The sequence below is a fragment of the Lepeophtheirus salmonis genome, chromosome 9 (assembly GCF_016086655.4).
Source record: "Lepeophtheirus salmonis chromosome 9, UVic_Lsal_1.4, whole genome shotgun sequence".
NCBI classification, from domain to species: domain Eukaryota; kingdom Metazoa; phylum Arthropoda; class Copepoda; order Siphonostomatoida; family Caligidae; genus Lepeophtheirus; species Lepeophtheirus salmonis.
The window spans coordinates 15,826,871-15,846,733 of NC_052139.2; the positions used below are offsets into that span (position 1 = coordinate 15,826,871).

At 30.6% G+C, this 19,863-nt stretch overlaps 2 protein-coding genes across 12 annotated transcripts in view; one reads left to right on the forward strand and one right to left on the reverse strand.

Annotated features, from left to right (window-relative positions):
• Positions 1-19,863, forward strand: part of LOC121124185 (uncharacterized) — a 385,250-nt gene that overhangs the window by 304,886 nt on the left and 60,501 nt on the right. For all 11 annotated transcript variants that reach the window (XM_071891046.1, XM_071891051.1, XM_071891050.1 and 8 more), the window contains one exon: positions 18,493-18,644. In XM_071891046.1, coding sequence (XP_071747147.1) covers positions 18,493-18,644 — 152 coding nt within the window. The remainder of the gene's footprint in view (positions 1-18,492; positions 18,645-19,863) is intronic.
• On the reverse strand, positions 14,580-17,032 carry LOC139906331 (uncharacterized). The gene is made up of 2 exons (XM_071891059.1): positions 16,603-17,032; positions 14,580-15,174 (listed from the first exon to the last, which is right to left on the reverse strand). The coding sequence occupies exons 1-2, from the start codon at positions 16,942-16,944 to the stop codon at positions 14,716-14,718; spliced, it is 801 nt and encodes a 266-aa protein (XP_071747160.1). The 5' UTR covers positions 16,945-17,032; the 3' UTR covers positions 14,580-14,715.

The window sequence follows — 19,863 nt, forward strand, 5'->3', positions numbered from 1 at the left end:
AAGCTTAACAAGAGTTGATTAGAATTCAACCAATCCACGTTTATAAGACCATTAAGGGACAAGTGAAGTAGAAAATTGTAGAAGTAGACAAAATGGAATTTGTACCCTCCACGAACAAAATTGAACGGAAGTTATGTTTTTGCCTCTGTTTATTTGTCTGTTGATTATGGCATTAGTTACAGACAGAATCTGACTTGGTACGAAGATTATTTATGGTCACAGTCATAGACCATTCAATTTTGATAGGTTAAAGTAGCACAAAACGTTAAAAATACATAATGGACCAAAGCTTTGGAACATATTGAGGTATAGAGATACAATTGGTGTCCTTATGTTTGTAGGTTTAATAAAAATGAAACCATTGGCGGAGGTTTGGCTCTATCAAGTGCCTCTTCTAGTTGTTGATGTTTGGGGATATGATTGTAAAAAATCATTTCTTAATGATACACTTTAAAAATTACAATTTTCTAGTATTGTCACCGAAAAGTGTTCCCACTCTTGCACTAAATACTTTCAAATAGATACGCATTTATTTTAATTTGAATGCGAAGCAGCGTAGGCCGAAACTGCATAATTGCATTTCATAATGAGTAAAAATAATACTTATCCATTTATTTGTTCAAAGACAAAGAATTTTACATAAATTGATAAATATATAAATATTTGAAATGCATTCCTATATCACCGAATGAAATTAATGATGAAGATTGCGTGTATTATTCATTTAATTGTTTTTTGTGCTGACAGTAAATCAGCAGAGGCTAAAAAAGTATGTATTAGTGTTTGGGTTCGATCTAAAAATCCTAGACCGGTCTGAGACTTTTAAAATTTCTGTAAGACCGAACTAATTTGGTTTACATTGGTCTTAAAGAAATATTATGTCCCACAAAAAAATAGTTTATTGATCTTTCTCATTAAAAGTTTGGGTGTAGATCCCGGCGTTACTATGCTAATGCAAAAAATATACTACATGTATATCCTTGCGAGCTTTCAATGTCTCTACTTCATTTTTATTAATGAGTCTTCTAAAAGTTAATTGGTTTAATTAGAAATAGCTTTTGTCAAGCTCTGAACACTTTTCAACAATTATTGGTTAATAAGGCCATATGTAGTTGGGATTAGGTTGTGTAATGCTCTAAAAGTAACGGACTGAGATGTGAAACCATATTTTGAAATGGTTAATACTAATATAATGACGTCTTATGAAGTTTCAAGTGTTTTATATGTGTACTACGGTGTTACCACACTAACATACAAATATATTTGTGTTTTTTTTGTCAGCTGTAGACTTATTTGCTTCTTTTACTCGTAATATCAGTATTTTGAACGTTGATTGGTTGAATTTGAGTTGACTTTTGTTAAGATGATGTGCACAATTCTCAGCAATGATTGAATAATAGTTGGCTAATTAATAATTACCAACGGATTTGGGACCTTTTTCTGTGATTTTTTTTGGCTGAAATATTTTTCAATATAAATATAGATAATGACGTAGTATACAACAACAAAATTGTTACACGGTCTGAAACCACAGTCTTGCCCAAAATATTGGTTTAGAAGAAATACTTCAAGTCTAAACTGGGAATAAAATTGGTCTCGGAACGAGTCTTAAACATTATTTTGGATTTATTATGGAACAGCCACCTGTTTTAGCGTGTCACCTGACTTGGCGACTATATCTAGGTTTTTTAAAGTTTAGAATTGTCATAATATAGGAAACCTGGTCACCTGCACAAAGCAGTCGCTTTTTCAGTTTCCATTGCCTGGCCGCTTATTACAGCTTTGACTGTATATTGTACTTAACTCAATCCATTTTCTGTCTTGTATAGTGATAATTTTATATTTTCAACATCACGGGTTTGTGATTAGTATACATAAAATAGGTATATAATAGGTAAAATTTATATACTTTATTTTAATAGGGATATATGTATACCTAGCTATGTAGGTACATATACACATTATATTATTCATCATCTCATTCTCCTTACTAGACAGCCTAGAAAATTATACTTCAAAGAAAGAAACTTTGTTATAATAAAGTTATTAATGATTCGTTTCTTTGGTCCATTTCTCCCCCTTCTCTGAAAGACTTGCATGTCGATGTATTTCATTCCATGTTTGTTTTTTTAACCCAGGAAAAGGTTTTGTGATTTAATAGAATATATTTAGATAGATGTTTAATTCCCAAGGAAGAAGTACATTTAAGTTAAATACCCTTAACTTAAAGGGCTTGTACATAATATTAAAATGATGTATCCCATTTGTGTTTTTGTCACGATTATATTTATAGAATACAATGGAGAGACTCAATTCTATCTTAATAATTAATAACAACATTGACCATGAATAGTGTTCCTGCGTGGGTTTTACATATTATAAAAATATAAATTCTTGTGTGACTGTAATTTTTGCAATCGATATTTTGAAGGTAATTTAATTTATATGTTCCCTGGTTGATCCTGTTGTCCTTCAAGTCTTTGTAGGAAAACATAATTAAATAAACTATCTCTCCTGTTTGAACTTTTTTTAGCTGTTTCTTACAGTTAACTATAGAAAAATGTAGATTTTATTTTTTGGTCGACTTTTTTATCTCTTTTTCCCTTAAGCTATAAAGCAAAGAGGAAAAACGTATCTCTGATTTCTTGTCTATGAAGGTTGCATAGCAAGATTTTTTTCTTTTTTTTTTTTTTGGGGGGGGAAACAACTCACATCGAGTTTGTTTTTTTGTTGTTTTTTTTTCAAAAAAAATCAAAACCCATTCACGAAAAATTAAATTTTTTTGAACAATTTTCAAATTTTTAGTGAAGAGTTATGGATTTTTCAAATTTTTTGTAAATAGCTGTGAATTTTGAAATTTTATTCCCAAAAGATTGATATTTTAAATTAAATTTTTCAAGTTTAAAAAAAAAAAAATTAGATTTCCCAAAACCAAGAATCCCCCCCCTCCCCGCAATATACTCCTGTGGACGCTTTTGATAGAGTATCTTGTTTTCACCTTTCCTACTCCAACAATCGTCTCATCAATATCAAAATTTTATAAATGTATCAAGACAGAAACAAATAAATAAAAATACACCCACGTCTTCGTTAGGAGTGTCTTTAATGATGGGTTTCCCTCTTTCTCTTATCTCATGTGTCAAGTGATTTACATACATTTCAAAGTGTCTACATCATCACCACTACCTATCCTCTTTCTCTCTATAAAAATGTATCCGATTCAGCAAAGGACTTAGATCCATTTAATTTACCACACTTTTTTATCATAGCCCAAAGTTGTAGTTTAAATATGCATTGATAGGTATATTTTTGAGGGAAAATAATTATATTACATTTTTTGTGAGCTCTCGATTCACCGTTTACTAGTGTTCTATACCTTGATTTATAATTGTCAGATATACATTTTTCCAAGTAGCGGACATTGTTAGTCATATTATTAAATAACAATCTCGGGGCGACATTTATCTGTGACTCGAAAATGATTTTTTTAAAACACAATTCTCTCTCCAACGAGTTATCAGATTTAAAAAAAGAAAAGTCAGATTATTTAGGTTGATGGATTTTAATTTATTTGATTTAATAAATCATCTTCAGCCTCAATTACAGTCTATACGAGGCCGAAAATGCGAGCAGGCCTTCGCCAGTTGGCCCTTTGGTAAATCCTGGAATTATTTTTTTGATCCGACTGAATAGTTTGTCATTGGTGTTGCAAATACAGCAAAAAAAAATTCCATCAGATTGAGATCCTGCGAGATGAAGTCGTCAAAACTGTTTGGGAGTCATTAGAGCAAGTGGCACTTTTCCTTGGCCTTTTTGTCGAGATCTTACTCATCTTGTATGATTAGTAACGAAGGTTTTTGTGAATGCAGAGCTGTGTCAGTGACACCGCCAGCCAACTTTTGGAGAAATTGCCCTGATAGACTTCCTTTGGTCCTCATTTATCATTTGTTGGACTCTGGTCACGAATTCTGGTGTTGGACACAGTTTTTTCGACCTCAATCCGCATTGTTGTTACCTCTAAATCACCTTTAGAGCCCTCAAATTGCCCCTTTACTTTGTTATGTTGTAGCTTCCGGCGTGATTTCAAGTAGGGTCCGTACCTTTTCCACATATTTAGGAGAACGAATGTGTCAATTGATTCCATTATTTTCCAACTATTGCAGGTTTAAACAAACTACTTAACAAAAGAACACCAGCTGAATAAATACATGTGCTTAACAAAGAGAGCGTACCAAAGTTGTGGTATATATAGTCTGCGTACCGTGTAGTTCAAAGAATATTAGCTAATTATATTACTAGTTAGCTAACCTAGTTATTGGCTAACAATTATATACATACTTTCCAAAGGAGCAGAGATTTCAGCAAGATGTCACTTTTGAGTTACAAATATTTAGGTACATAACAGACACAGATGACGTTACTTTATCACGTTTTCCTCGTGATGTTTGCGTCTTGTTAATTCAAATGAAAAGGTTGAGTTTATTGAGGTTACACTATTAGTTTTGATGTAATTTATCACATCTTCAGCAACCTTAGAGAACAAAAAAGTATTTTAGAGCCAACTAAGTTTGTTAACTGACAAAAAAACAGTTGGTAATTTATTCCCAGCTATGGGAATTAATATTTATTTAACAGTAGAAAATTATCCATTGCTTAATAACAGATAACTAATCCGATGTTTCGAGCATATTTAAGTATGTTTTTATATTAAGAGGATTACGCCTTGTTGGACAAAAATTACAGGAGAGAACATAGTCGTTGTTTCGCCACTTTTTTATATAACTTTGAGACTCTGTGGCTTTTTGGAAGATACATAGTAAATCACATCATAGATCTCTACTTATTTTTATCGTTACTTCCTCTTCAGTTCACTTAACATAATTTGAAATTAAACCTGTACATGCATATTATTTGTACACAAAGTGCCTATGATTTTTGACTGAATAGGGCTCCTTGTCTATTAAGTAATTGTTATTATTACTTGTAGGAAGGTTAGACCTTGACTCATTCCTCAGCAGTTTCATTCTAAAAAAGGGGTATAATGTGTCCATTGTTCGTGTTTTTGTAAAGGGATAAGAATGATGAGGAAAGATGACAAAGTATCCTTTCATTTGGAGGGAGTTGGATTATATGATTCCTACATGGATCTTATAATATTTGTAGGCACATAAAAATAATGTTTTCGTAATTTTTTCACTCCATGGATATTGATTTTTAAAAATAAATAATTCCTAACTTACACGATAATTTTACAAATTGTACCTAAAATTAAAATTTGAATAGTATTTTTTAGTCTTTTTGTCCTGTAAATATAAAATTTATGTGAAGGAAAAGTGATGTGCGCTACGAAATCTTTCTTTATTTTTATTTTTTTTTGTGCTAAGAAGTAACCTTGAAGACAAATACTACTAACTTATTTTTATAAGTTAGTCATTATTTAATAATATATTTAATACACATTTATATAGATACCCTAAACCATGTGGAAATTAGGAAAACATAATAATACAAGAAAAAAAAAAGATTTTTTGAGCAAGTCTATAATATTTTAGTCTCATTTAAGGAAATGAAATTCCATTTTTGAAAATTTTATGAGTCATATTTTCTAATTAAGAAAAGTTATTAGTTATTTATATACTTTACCTTCTTGTGTGTGTTTTTCTCTACCACTACTTTGAATTCCCCCATTTGTATGTAGTTTGAGTTGAAACTATTATGAATCAGTATAAGTTCAAATTGAGTCACCCAAATTCAATTTTCTTTAATTATGTGTGAGACTACAGAATTCAAATAATGCCGGTATGTTTAAAAAAAGAAACACAAAGTGAATGTGGTCACCCTCCCAATATGAAGAATGTTTGTTAGAAGAGCAGTTTAGCTGTGATTACGTTTCCTTAGATGAGCTACGAGCATCTATGACATGAGAGAAATAAGCACAAAACCCACTCCGGATCTAGGAAAGATGTATTCACTGAGTCCAACAGGGACTTACACTTATAACTCTATAGGGTCGTTCATGTAAATCCGGATCACATTTAACTGCATTCTGATCAATAACGGAAGCGCAAGTAGAGGTTTGAAATTTTATTTACAAATTCTAATAATAGTAAAGAAAAAATCATTCAATGTGTCCGCCATTTTCGCAAATCATTCGCTTGATATGTCTCTCTAACTCCCCTAAAAGAAGTAAACCATGGGCCAGGTTTTGGGATCCAAAATCGCACCTTCTCTTCTTTCAATAAGTTTTGAATCTTACTGGCCTTGCAAAAGAGGGTAGAGTCTTGTTGAAATAGGAACTCTACACCATTCAAGAATAACAGCTTTGGAAAATAAAAATAAATCATTTTCTGATAGTTATTACAAAAAAGTGTTTTTATTGGATAATTTTTGGATTGGTTGGACTTTTATCGTGACATGAGTATTATATGTATATGTTTTATAAGCACTCATAATAAATATATGTATGTACAATTATCAAGAAAATGAATTATATACAAACAATTGTTAGGGAATTAACTGTTATAAAACATCAGTTGGGTTATATGTATATTATGAACATAGATATTCGGAAATACCATTTCTTGGAGAAATATAATAATATGTATTTTTTTTTACCTTAAATGCTTGCGTGCATGTTACCCAGACTGTGGACTCTGGTGAGTCGACATATGTTAAATATTGATTTCCTTTTATTGAAATGCGTGCAGTAGACTATGTAGGACGTAGTTCAGGGGAGGACAAACTTTTCTGTGATGGGGCCACATTAAAGCTAATCTTTAAAGGACTGTATTCAAAAAAGGGTATTGTTTAAAGTTGAAATTATTTATATTTAAAACTATTTAGTAATAGAAAATTTCTATGAAGCTTTTTGACGGTCCGTAGTTTGCTAATCTCTCGTGTAGGTAGTATTAGATCTTTGTTGATCGTAGTAGAAACAATTAACATATGCAATAAGGTCTTGAATATCGCCACAGGTGTGTAAAATATGTCTTAGAAGGCGGGATTGGTTAATTTTTAGTTGGGAATCTGAAAATTAATTTTTATTTCCATAGCCTTTGTCATTAGTATTTAATTCTTGAAGGCAGAACATCCAATTATAATGTAATCACTATTGCGTGTGCGCATGAAAGTCGGAGAGTAACAATGAGGGTTTACTCCTCAGGAGTTATAAGTCCTTGTTGGATTTGGAGTAGGATTGATGATCCACATGGAAGTGATTCCAGCCTAAATAGATCTCCTTCTATATGAGGAGTAGAATGAGTGTTTATTTATTTCAACTGACGGCTGCTTGCAGCTGATTTAGTAAAGCAGCATGACAGCTAAGCAGCTCTCCTCCATAACATTATTCAAATTGTCAGGATTACAACCTTTATTTTTACATATCAACATTTCATATTTTATGTATAACTAGATATAGCCTTTCTTGGTGTGAGGCTGATGTATAACAAGTCACAATTTGATTTGACTACACTTAAAACTCACTGGGTGTTCAGTAAACTTGTTTAACTTATCTTTCTTTAAAAAGTCATTCGGTTAAAAATAAACTTTAAACAAATTCTGTGGACGCCCCTAAAACTATACGTTACAAAAATATTATTCCTTTTACACTAGTATGTTGACCCTTTTTATACTGATTTAATAATATAAGCTTTGTTTAACTGGCACTTAAATAAGAAGAAATAATCCTGGAGTCAAAGTTGACAAAACTATATGGAAATAACCTAAATAGTTACTTCAAAACAGAAAATTTAATTTCACTTACGGAACCTTATATCGATAATATGCACAAATACATAAATGCATTTTTGTGCATGTTGCCACCTAGTATGAATCTGCGAGAGCGGAAGGGCGGGAATGAGCGTAGAAAAATTAAGTTAATTGTCCATGGCTAAAGGGAAATGTGTGACAACGTGAATATATTAAATTTATGTATAAGGTATATATTTTATATATCGTCACAAACCTTTAAACATGTATTTAGATCATAAATGAGTATAATCAATAATTTAATTAATTTCGTTTATAGCTTTGTCAAATCCATTATTATTCATTTTATGTTAAGGCCTGAATAGGTGATCATTAAACATTAATAAATCATTGAGGAGATAAAATGAAATATTTGTTATTATGCAATCTCTAAGGTTCCATGGTTTAACAATCCCATACATTAAAAATAATTAATGATGAAAGAAAGAAAGGCTCTATCATTTATTTTCCCAATGGGGTTTGAGCAAATTAGAAATCAATGACCTTAACAAGGAAGTAAATGTTTAAAAATATATATCCACCCAACCTTTGAGTTTCGTAATTATTTTGTAACTTCCTTAAATGAGTTCATTTAAAAAATATTTATTTTATATTATGACTTGTTACTTTACATAAATAATATAGGGTATCAGTTTTTTGTGAAGGAGGGAAGTGAACTTGGAGTGACTCCAAATGAATCTTGGGGCAAAATATATTTTCAAGTTTTCAAGTCTTGTTTGATTAATCTGCATTTTCTTATTCGTTAATGCAATTATAAACCATTCTCCCTTATTCATTAAGAGGCAACAATTAAAATTTAGTAGGAATTATAAATTCATAAGGACTATGGCTCGTGGGCCGTATGAGGCCTCGTAAATACTTTTTGTGACTCGTAATAATTAGTGTGTTATTAATGTAATCAAAGATAAAGGCTCTAGATTTAAATAGTTTTTGTCAACACATACCAATCTGTATTATATCTTTTAACCTCTTCTCCAAAAAGTGAAGGAGAAAAGGCTGTAAGGTAAGTTGATAAATGGCACATTATTCTCAATAATGAGACTTAGTCTCAATTTAATGGGAGAAAGTTGTTTACAACTTAACAACAAATAATTCGAGTTGAACCACTCAACTTTCAGAAAACTAATAAAGGGCAAAAAAAAATGAGTAAATCGGCAGCTGTCAAAAAACATGGAAGGTCTTAATGATTTGTGGATTTTACTGTGAAAAAACAATGGTGTTTTACTTATAAAATATTCCATATTGCCATTTTTATATATTGAACATACTAAGGAATATAACTTAAAAAAGGCGTTCTTTTAAATGTGGCCTTTTAGAAATTACAATTTCCTTAATGTAGACCTTTCATTTTAAAGTTTGTCCACGTCTGGTGTTGACGCGTTAGGGCTTCTATTAGACACAAAGTACATAATTTTTAACCTTCATCATTTTTTTGCAATTTTCATGAATAGGATGGAGTGTCAATATTGACTTAATGTTGAGATTATTTTTATACATACATTGTTCTCGCTATAATTAAATGTGCCATGTAGCTACATAAATAGAGCCAGGGTAGCCTACGTTACTTCTACCAACTTATACATTAAACTTTTATTAACATATACCCAGAAATGAATCATTAGCTCAATAGAATAAACGCCTCGATTAATTACTGGATTCAATTGTACGTACTTCGATTGGATGCGCTGATGACATAAACATGTTATTAGGAATCTTTGAAAAAATATTTTTGTCTTTTTATCATCTTAAAGAGGCTTTGTCTTTCTTTGGGTTCCCGTAGGTGGAGGAGGTTGTTTTTTATTCTTCTGAAGAGGCGTTTATTTGGTCATCATCTTATAACACAATATTTATAATCTTTAAAGCTATATTTTTACGCGTACATACTTGCCTTTTGATAATAACTAATCACATTGCAGGATTTAAATCCTATTTTAATGGATAGATATGTTCTTGTTTTTGAAGCACATTCAATATTCCATTTTTGTTTGAATATAGGATTTCAGTGTCGCAAAGGAGTTGTTCTTGTGTGTGTTCTGAAGTCTCAATTCAATGATGTAATTTGACTCTTACTCTCATAGTCCTATCATCATGTGAGTCTCAAGGTTAGATATTTGTTCTCCTTTCTGATAGTACCTCTCTCACCATTACAAAATATCCATTTTCGTAATTAAAAATATATGAGTACTCCTCATTTTTTTATATATTATTTAATTGGGTTAGTATTACACAAATAATGATACTTTTACTTCTTGTGGGATCCGTATTTTTATGCACAAATGACGCTTAATTTTTATTTTCTGTAGAACCCGGTTAAAACGTTATTATACGCTTAATAATTGTGACAGTTTTTTTAGTAGGAAAAGGCTGAGACGTCATTTTGGGAGGTCAAAATTAATGTTTTGCTTCATAAAATCGACAAATTTCCAATAAATCTTCGAGAAACTTAATAAAATAACTGTAATAATGAAAAAAAAAAGACTTAAGATCTGCATTGAATACTACTTGATCCCATTGATAAACACTGATATTTGAATTAATTCGAAATTATATGCACAAAAATCCCTAAAAGGTATTTATTTGTATAAGCTATTTTGGATTGATTTAAGACGAGAAAAGTTGGATAATTAGAGGAAACTATCTGATTATTTTCGATATTAATTAATTTATACTAAAATATAGAAATAAGATTGTATAACAATGCAATATCCCAATTTACATGCTAGGGCCCGATCTATAATAAAACTAGGCAATAGAGAGATAGATTTTTGTTAGACGTTAAGGTTTAGGTCCTTTTATTTATTGGTCCCATTTTGACATCCAATATTTCACTATTTCCCATAATGTTCATGAAAGAAGGCCTTAATTTTTCTATAAATTGTTACTGTTTAGACCCCCCAAAATGACTGACATTATCTCACTTCACGTAAAAACTCTCTATTGGAGAGAAAATGAATGTTTCACCATTAATAGGGTCGATAAATACTTTTACTGAAAAATTATTGGCCCAGGTTTCCCTTGTTCCCAGTGATTACCAGTATAGAGTATTTTATTAATTCGTGCATGCGGTTTTACTGTATAATAGACAAATTTTGTCGGTTTATTGAGATACTAAGAAGCAGGTTCTACTGTAATGATAAATAAAAACCAATTTAGGCAAGATATGTATTGTCTTCTATAAGTCGAAATAGTTTATAGATCTTGTTTTTTAGTCATCGCACTTAATAGTATTTTATTGATCATATTTACAAAATCTAGAAATGATTTTATATCAATTAATTATTAACAATTACTATTTTGTAAATGATGTAAGCAATAACTGACTATTTGAATTTTTGAGGATTGCTCAGATACTTGTAGTGACGATCCATTCTGTAGAATTAAAGCTACACAGGTTATAGAACTGCCTGGAAATGTAGTTATTGTCTTTATAAACGGGTTTTACTACTACCTGAACTCATGTATTTATATATAGACGACACAATATTTATGTTATTAAAGGTTCAATTAATGAATTTATGTACATATGTACTAGTGTTGAGACTCGGTCCAAGACCGATTTTTTTTTTTTTTTTGGGTTTGGTCTTAAGTGATTTTTTCTCCACGGATTTTGAGCAAAGTTTCGGTCCAGATTGCGATCTCAGGCCATAAACCGAAATTGAATCGTTTTCAAAGGGTGGCGCTATTTTTTCTGTCTCAATTATTGGACATATTTTCTTCCCTATCTCTAAGATTTATGTGTTGCAACCATATAAAATTTCTGCAACACATTTAATCAAATATGCCGTTATTGTCCCTATGCTCACAATTTTGAAACACACATGATGTCATTTAACAATTCATTTATAGAATCGGTCTAGACCGAATTAAAAATGATACTGATCCAGACTGGGGTTTTCTTTGGGACCGTTCCATACCAAACTTCTTTAGAGGACCGAAGTTTGTTCGGTCCATTAAAGATCAACGCTTTCTCAGGCCGGACTATGATTTTCAGACCTAAACTAACACTAGTATGTACGTTGGTAAATACAAAATGGATTCTATTTTGTATGCTTACCTATGTGTTCATATTTGGATAAACTTTTTTATATTCCATAAATGGCCTATAGGTTTTCGTAAAGTTCATGCACGTCCTCTACTCATCTCCAAAATTGATTGGATTTTTCTCTTACTCGTTGTCCCGGTTATAGCAGAGATGCAACTAGTTCTTATTTTAAATTTATGTAAAGTTGGTGCAATACAAGGCTAACAAGTATAAATCAAGTGGTGCAACGATTATTATCAGATTATTTTTTTCTAAAAAAATTAAGTTGGCTACAAGAAAACTAGGGAAGCTGAGAGCCCCATAATTTTTTTTATAACTAACTACGCCACCTCCATGAAATCCCCATTTCAATTAAATTAATAAGGTCCTTTTAGGAAGACGAGAAAAAATTACATACATGATAGAAAGTGACATCGTCTGTGGAATCTCAAAAGCGACATCTTGCGGAAGGACACTTAATATCCTAGCCAAATATATCAAACTGTTTTACCCACTCTCAACCTCGACTGTCAATAAGGAAAATAAACATATGGTATATTTCTTGCTGCTAATAATTATTTAGAGACTAATTAATTTATACACCCTCTCATTGTTTCAATTATTCGCTTGAAGATTCTCAGACTTCTTGATGATCTTAAAATGATTAAAGTTAGTTGGAGATATGCATTGTTATCAAAATTTTATAGGTTATTAACGATTAGGATTCTGGTACTTGCATGAGTGGCTTTTGTCATCTTAATAGAACAAAATTATATTGGATACTCAAAAGGTCCGAATAAAATGCCAGTTTTCGGAATTTTGCAGCCTTTTTTCGATGCAATTTAATTTTTTATGAAAGAGGTGGGAAGGGTTAGGTTTGTAAACTACAGAGAGTATAAAATTTCCCCCATTATTAGGTTAGGCGTGGCTTTACTAGTTTGAAATTTGTAACTCTTAGAGATAAGAAAGGGTATTTTGATAATGCCACTGAGAGACGTTCTTCTTATCTAGGACATGAAATGTTGCTTTCCCCTTATATTGTCCTAGATATTAACTTTTGTTATCAGCTAACTTTGTTGTCATTATCATTTTCTATTTGATGATACTATCAGTCTTTTAGGCCCCCTAATTTATGGTTTGGTACAGTAGTACTATTACATACAATAACAACTTGGATCCTTCAAGAGCAAATTCGGTTGTAGAAATAATAATATTATTTGTTATTGAGGCTCAGGTGTTGGTTTTTCCTTAGTGGAACGTGGGTTTTTTTTAAAAAGATCTTCTTGATTGTATGGCTATATATTTATTGGCTATGAAAGTATGTATGTCCTATAAATCTATTTTCCTAGTAAACAATCCAAATACTACTTTTATTTATTGTTATTATATGTACTTTTGTTTGGGTGGAGAGTTGAATCCCTATTTATCGAGGGGATTTTAATTTCCTTAATTATCTACACGTGTTTCTCTTTCTGACTCTATATAAAAAGAGACGTGAATTCATTTTGTAAATGTTTTAACAACAAAAGTTGCTCCCGAAAAGTCGATATATTTTTTGGTTCTATAATATTATACTTTTGGTTTGTATGATCAGAAACTTTTATTCTCCAAAATGTACATCTAGTTTTAAAAGTTTTTTAAATGTGTATTTTGTAGAGTTTTTACTATTATTGATCTCTATTTATATTCAGGCTAGGCTCTTTAAGGCTTTCAAAAATGAGATGAAAGTTATATATTTTTTAATTGATTCATTATTCATTTTTGGACTTTTTTATGGATGGATAAAAACACCCGATGTACCATCCATCCATTCTAAAAAGTATCTGTACAAAGTTATATTATAAAACGTTTCATGTTGAGTTGCTGACGATTAGAGGCATACTGTAGTCCTTCTTTTAAGGATTGAGCGTAGTTTTCTACCCGAATTCTCTTTAATTTTTCCTCTAGTTCCAATTTCAAGTTTATGTTTTGATTCAACTCCTTGGCGATTCCTTTATATTCCTTCTTCATTTTCTCTATTTCCGAAAAACTAATTTCCTTTTCTCTCAAAAGGCTTTCATTTTCCATCATGATTTCATTTATTTTCATCTTTAAATGGGTTATTGAGACAAGCTGTTTCTCCATTTTGACTTTGGCTAAAGTCTTGTTGTTTTTATATCTGTCCATACGATCCGCATAGACCTGATTCTCCAGAGCTAGCTCTAATGTATCTCCTTTGGTTTTAAAAACTCCATTAAATGAATGATGATCTTCATCCAGTATGAAAAAATCATTCCGTTCATCACCTTCATCATCGAGGACATAGGTGTCTTCTATGGGATTCATATAAAAGAGTTTTTTGTTTAATGATACATATGTAATTAGCTCAGTGATTATAGATAAATTCCACATTGTATTTTACAATGTGGAATACCTCTGATAATTGTCAAAAATGGACACCAAGGAATCATAGTGTATTTTAGAAAATGACTTCTGCAGGACAATGGAAGGGCTTTAGAAATTTTTTGTGGTTAGCTTTCTTGTAGAAAAAGCGTTATATGGGAAAGTGGTTTTTAAAAAAAATCTAAATGTGGGTTACCCCATCTATCGTGCGTGTACTCGTCTACGTATATATATATTTAAAGGGTTCAACTCTTATTAGTTGATTAAAGGAAGTCTCCATGAGAGTAACTTTTCTACCGATATCGTATATGCATATACACGCTCGATAGATGTGACAACCCGTCTTTAATCTTCTTCTTTCTTTTCTTGTTTATAAAATTTTTTGTTTAAATTCAGGCTTGACCAAAAATTTTAATTCTAGAATTTTATTGAAAGTATTTTTTTTGTCTATTAATCCGCTTTCAAAATAAATCCTGCACATACCCCTGTATGTAACATTCCCCAACACTAGAATTTTGTTGTCAAAATTTGTAATTATTTTTTTTTTACAGATTAAAAATAATGAATATATTTATTTGAATTTTTCTTTCTTTTTCTAAAAAAAAAAAGAGTCCCTTGTAACAGTTCAGGTGAACATAGGGTGATAACTTACTCATTTCAGAGTTCTCTTTACTCATTTGGCAAACTTCCTTATACCTTCTCTCCAACCACTGTAATTTTTCCTGAAGTTTAATCATTTCCAAGCGATGAGGTCTCATTTTCTCAGTGATAATATGTACTGCCTTAGCGTGCTCTGATAAAATCTTTTGTTGTGGACTCCTTTTTTCCGTCTCTTCCTCGGGATTTGTAAATATACTTTTCATCATTATAATTTTACTTTGATGTATTTCCTTATTGAGCCTAGATACTTCCTCATCCATTTCATGTTTCTTCATGGCAATGGCCTCCAACTCTAATCCCAACTCGGTGTTCTCCTTCATTTTCTTATCATTCAATGACACCATCTATGGATTTTAAAAAAGGTTGAGTAAATTGCCAATCTTTTTTAGAATAGATACGAGCTATGGTTGTACATAAGTGCGAATGTTGTAGTTATGTGCTATAGAATATTTATTGATTAGGAAATACATATGTATGAGCATTACATCTTTTAATTACTTTTTGGAGGTTTTTATTTCATGAGCTTCACAAAAGACTTCTTACATAAGTAAGGCACCTTACAAATAATACAATTTTTGCTGTTCAGCCATGTGGGTTTCTCCTCCAACACGAAAAAGTTATGCTAATTAATTAAATAACTAATTGCCACAACTTTTATATGAATTATTGTTTTCTAATAAATGACTTCATTCTAAAAAAATGAATTGTACTTAATTTATATAAATCAAATTATCTACCTTTATTCGTATTATTCATACACAAAAAGGTGTTGTAAGAAATATTGTCCATTACTATTGGTATAAGCTATTAATTAATTCACCCACTTATTGTTGAATAATGATGTTTTATGGTCTTATATAAAGAAATACTACTAGTACTCCACCATTCATTTGAGATTGATATCAAACAAGCTATAATATTACTGTCTCAAGGTGTGTTTGGTTTTCTTCGTCTGACTAAAAGTCCAATCAGAAAAAATTAAATAATTCGTTGAAACGCTGTGTCTCAATCTATTATTATCTCCAATACAAATACTGTCACGGATTGACTATGAAAAATAATGTATTTTCCTTAAAATGCATTAGATAAAAAGGTTAAGAAAATTCTTTTTTAAAAGGTCATAAAAATATAAAAAGGCCATTGAAATAAAGTAAATAAAATATACTTTTTCTTAAAAAGGTTGTTAGAAAAAATAAAATGTATATCCTTTCTATGAAAAAAAAAAAGTCATTTGAAAGAAAGGTCAAAATTTTATTTTCTAAAATTTTGCCCTAGGCTCTACGATGGAATTATATGCATATAGAATAATCACGCATAAAGCTTACCTACTTTTTTACTGTTTCCTCTCTTGAAGGAATTGATTAAAAAATGAAGTTGACACTCTTTTTTTTTTCTTCTTTCTTTCAACCGATCACTTCTTTTATATTCCCCTCATGTAGGAATATAAATGCTGCGTGATTATTTCATATATCTAGAATTCTAGGGGTCTATTTACACTAAAACTATACCTCACCTGGGGGCGTCAAAAAATATTCTAAAGGGTTTGCCAAGTTGAAAAAAAGATGCAAATTTATTTTCTAAAAAAAACAAAAAATACAAGACCTCTTAGTATTTGACCCCTTAGAAAGAACTAATAAATAAAAAAGGCATTAGTAAATGTGTTGCATTGGTGCGCTAAAATTTCCATGTGGCCTTCCCTTTCAAAATATTGCCATTCCGTTACTGCACCCAATTGTTTTTATTAAAGGGAAAATATTTTTTTATTAAACTACCTTTTGAAGTAGATTTGAGTACTCTTCCTTAAGATGCTCTGGATTTGATTCAGTTTTTCCACTAAAAAGGTCCATTTTATGCTTTCTAAAATATTGTACAATATTTGTCTGGGCTTGTGCATTTCTTTTACGAAGCTCCCGTTTCTCTTTTATCAATGCATGGTACATTTCCGTCATCTCCTCTCTCGATAAATTACCTTCTTCTGGTTGAATGTAGTAGGAAGTATAGGTTGATGTATTTCTCGGTAGTGTAAGGGATGCAATAGAAGCTCCAGATACTCTTCGACCATGATCGTAGGACGTTCCTGGAGGAGAAGATATGGGACTTCCAACTAAGGACATAATAATTTCGTCAGAATGAATTGTTTGTTCAATAGAAATTGCTTTCTCAGACTTGCAATACACTCTATCCTATAAATGTATTTATTAAATCATGATAATACGCCATGAGTTAATATAAAAACATTATTGAAATAAAATCAAAAAAAGGAGAAGAACCAATTTATTTTTACATCATAGCCATATGTCATAGACCTTGTATTCAAATTTCTGGAATGAATTGAGAAATTCAAGAGGGTAAACTATAGCTAAGAACCTTGATTTGATTTATGAGACTTAATTTGGACACAATAGGGCCCCTTTAACATAAAATTCATTGATTTTTAATACTTTCATTGTGACGTTGAATTTTTGGTACTGTAAGTGTAATTTTCGGTGCCTCTTAATTTGAATGATTTGCTAATATAAACTGACAACAATTCGTCGAAGAATACAAAATATATAAAACATACTCAATTTTGTAAAAAATGATTATAACTTGCATATTATGTATTTCTAAGCAGGTCATTATTGCACATAAATTCAACAATTTCCATAGTGTTGTGAATAGACAAATAATTAAGAAATAAGGATATTTTTTATAGTAGATGAAAAGTACGCAATAAATGTTGATGAAGCGATTGTTTGAAATACAATTGATGTATGTACATACTTATATACATATTTTATTGATTAAACGACGAAAGATATTTACTAACTTTTTGTATAGGTGTTGATTTTGATGTCTTTTAAAGTATTAACATATGTATTTATTTGTTAGTCTTAGACAAGGCGTTCTTATTGGATCATAGAGAGGGTGACCAATCCTTGAAGTCATATTTAGTATGTAAATAAAGAGAAAATGACTTAATTTATTATATTAATTTGTATTTTCTTATAAACTATAAATATACAAAGGCTAAAAAAGCGTAGTCAAAGCAGTAAATGTCTCACCCCATGTCATTGAATATTCTTATTCTTAGAGACTACCATAATGGTTTATCCTTTCAACAGCTGGGTATATGTATATAGATTTTATAAAAGGATGAATTATATGTTATTAAGTACAACGTTACTTCGCTAACACAAAAATATACTGTGTATTTTGATGTCAGCTGGAGATGTGTCTCCTTCTTTTCTCCTAATCATCGTTCTTAACAACGTTGATTGGTTAAATTTAGTTCATATTATGCTGTTAGTAATTTTTTCATAGTTTGAAAAAATGGACCAACTACCAAATGATTCTAGGCCCTCCCCCCTGTTTCTTTTCTGAGGAAAGGTTGCGGGACACAATAAAACTGTCATATAACCTTTTATGTGTTTATTTTATTAGTAGATAAAAATATTCTTGAAGAAAGTACTTTTTATTCACACTTGTTGACTTACCTTAAGTTTAAGACGATTAATTATTATATATATACTGGTATTTACCTACTCTCCCCTGGGCTTAACTGTGTCAATTAATCACTTCATCATTACATGGGTGTCAAATCTTACATAATATTATTTTATTCTCAAACCTATATCTTATTTTACATTAATAAAATAAGTTTTCCCTTCTTTTTTTTTCAGAGAAATTAAAGTTGCATCAGGAGAATGGGTGAACGAGTATCTCAACAAGATTCCTCCAAAGAAAAAACACTCGAAACTCATACTACCGGGATCTTCACTCCTTGAAGGCGCCACAAAGAAAAAGAATATTCGGAGATCATGGACTATTTCTAGTAAATCGACTTTATATATCCATATAATTTGTATCGTTTAGAAAAATGTTTAAATCCATTGTTATTTGCTGTCATTTTATGAACAAATGCTATTTGTTCATAAAATGCACTTTGAAAAATGGTTGTTTTTTTTGCAGGTTTCAAGGTAACTCAAGGAGTATAGGAAGCTACTGCTTACTTTTGATAAATGTGCATATAAATAAATACATTTATTTAGGAACATTAATTGTTCTTCTATTCAATTTTGTTATGCCATTATCGGCTCAATTAAATATTATATATCTTGAATGCCCCAAAAATCCATCAAATGTTTTAAATGCACATATTTCTATTAGGACACTAGATTATAGTAATTGAAGGTATAAAAGTAAGATTTCATGACTATCAATATGGTGGTAGCCTTTATTTTTCGAATTACTATTTTCATTGTGTCTGTGGTTAATAGAATGCAATAAATTACTTTTTATTTATAAACTAGATGTAGGTGTAAGATAGGGAAGGCCGGAGGCAGATGTAATTGTCTCTTTTTCTTTGACATTAAAAAAAACTATAGCCACAAAATTTACATTATAGTTGTATTTTACGATGCAATATATTAATGTGGAACAAAATCAATTATTTTGATCAACGTTTCTTTAAAATATTGTATGAAAACCAAATGTCATTTTTTGGAGGAGTAATACTCTAGTCATTTTTTCATTGTATTTGCTGTAACTTATAGCATTTGAACGATTGATTATTTTACAATCATTTGATATAATTTTATCAAAATTCAAGTCATTCATTGAGGAGAAATTTAAGATATGGAAAAGGCTCAGGACAAGGAGGACAGTTGCAACGAGTTTTCCAATTTCCCTCGTTTTGTTTATACTTCCTTATCATTTAGTATACTTTCGCTCTATAGAGTTTATTCCATTTATAATACGGATCATTGAAAGCTAAATCTTTAAAATGTTCTTAATAATTATATATTCCTCATACAATATTCTTTAGTCTAGTTTTTTTTTTAAATTTCTAACCCATATTCCATGTAATTTGTAAAAAAACTACTGACTTAATACTCATAATACCTTCCAATCATAAAGATTTTTCACGTGATGTCACAATTTTGATGTCGTCGATTTTGGGGCCCTAAACAAACAAAGTTTGATAAGAATGAATATAGTGAGCTATTGGATGTCAAAATGGGGCCAACAAATAGAAAGACTTACTCTCTATC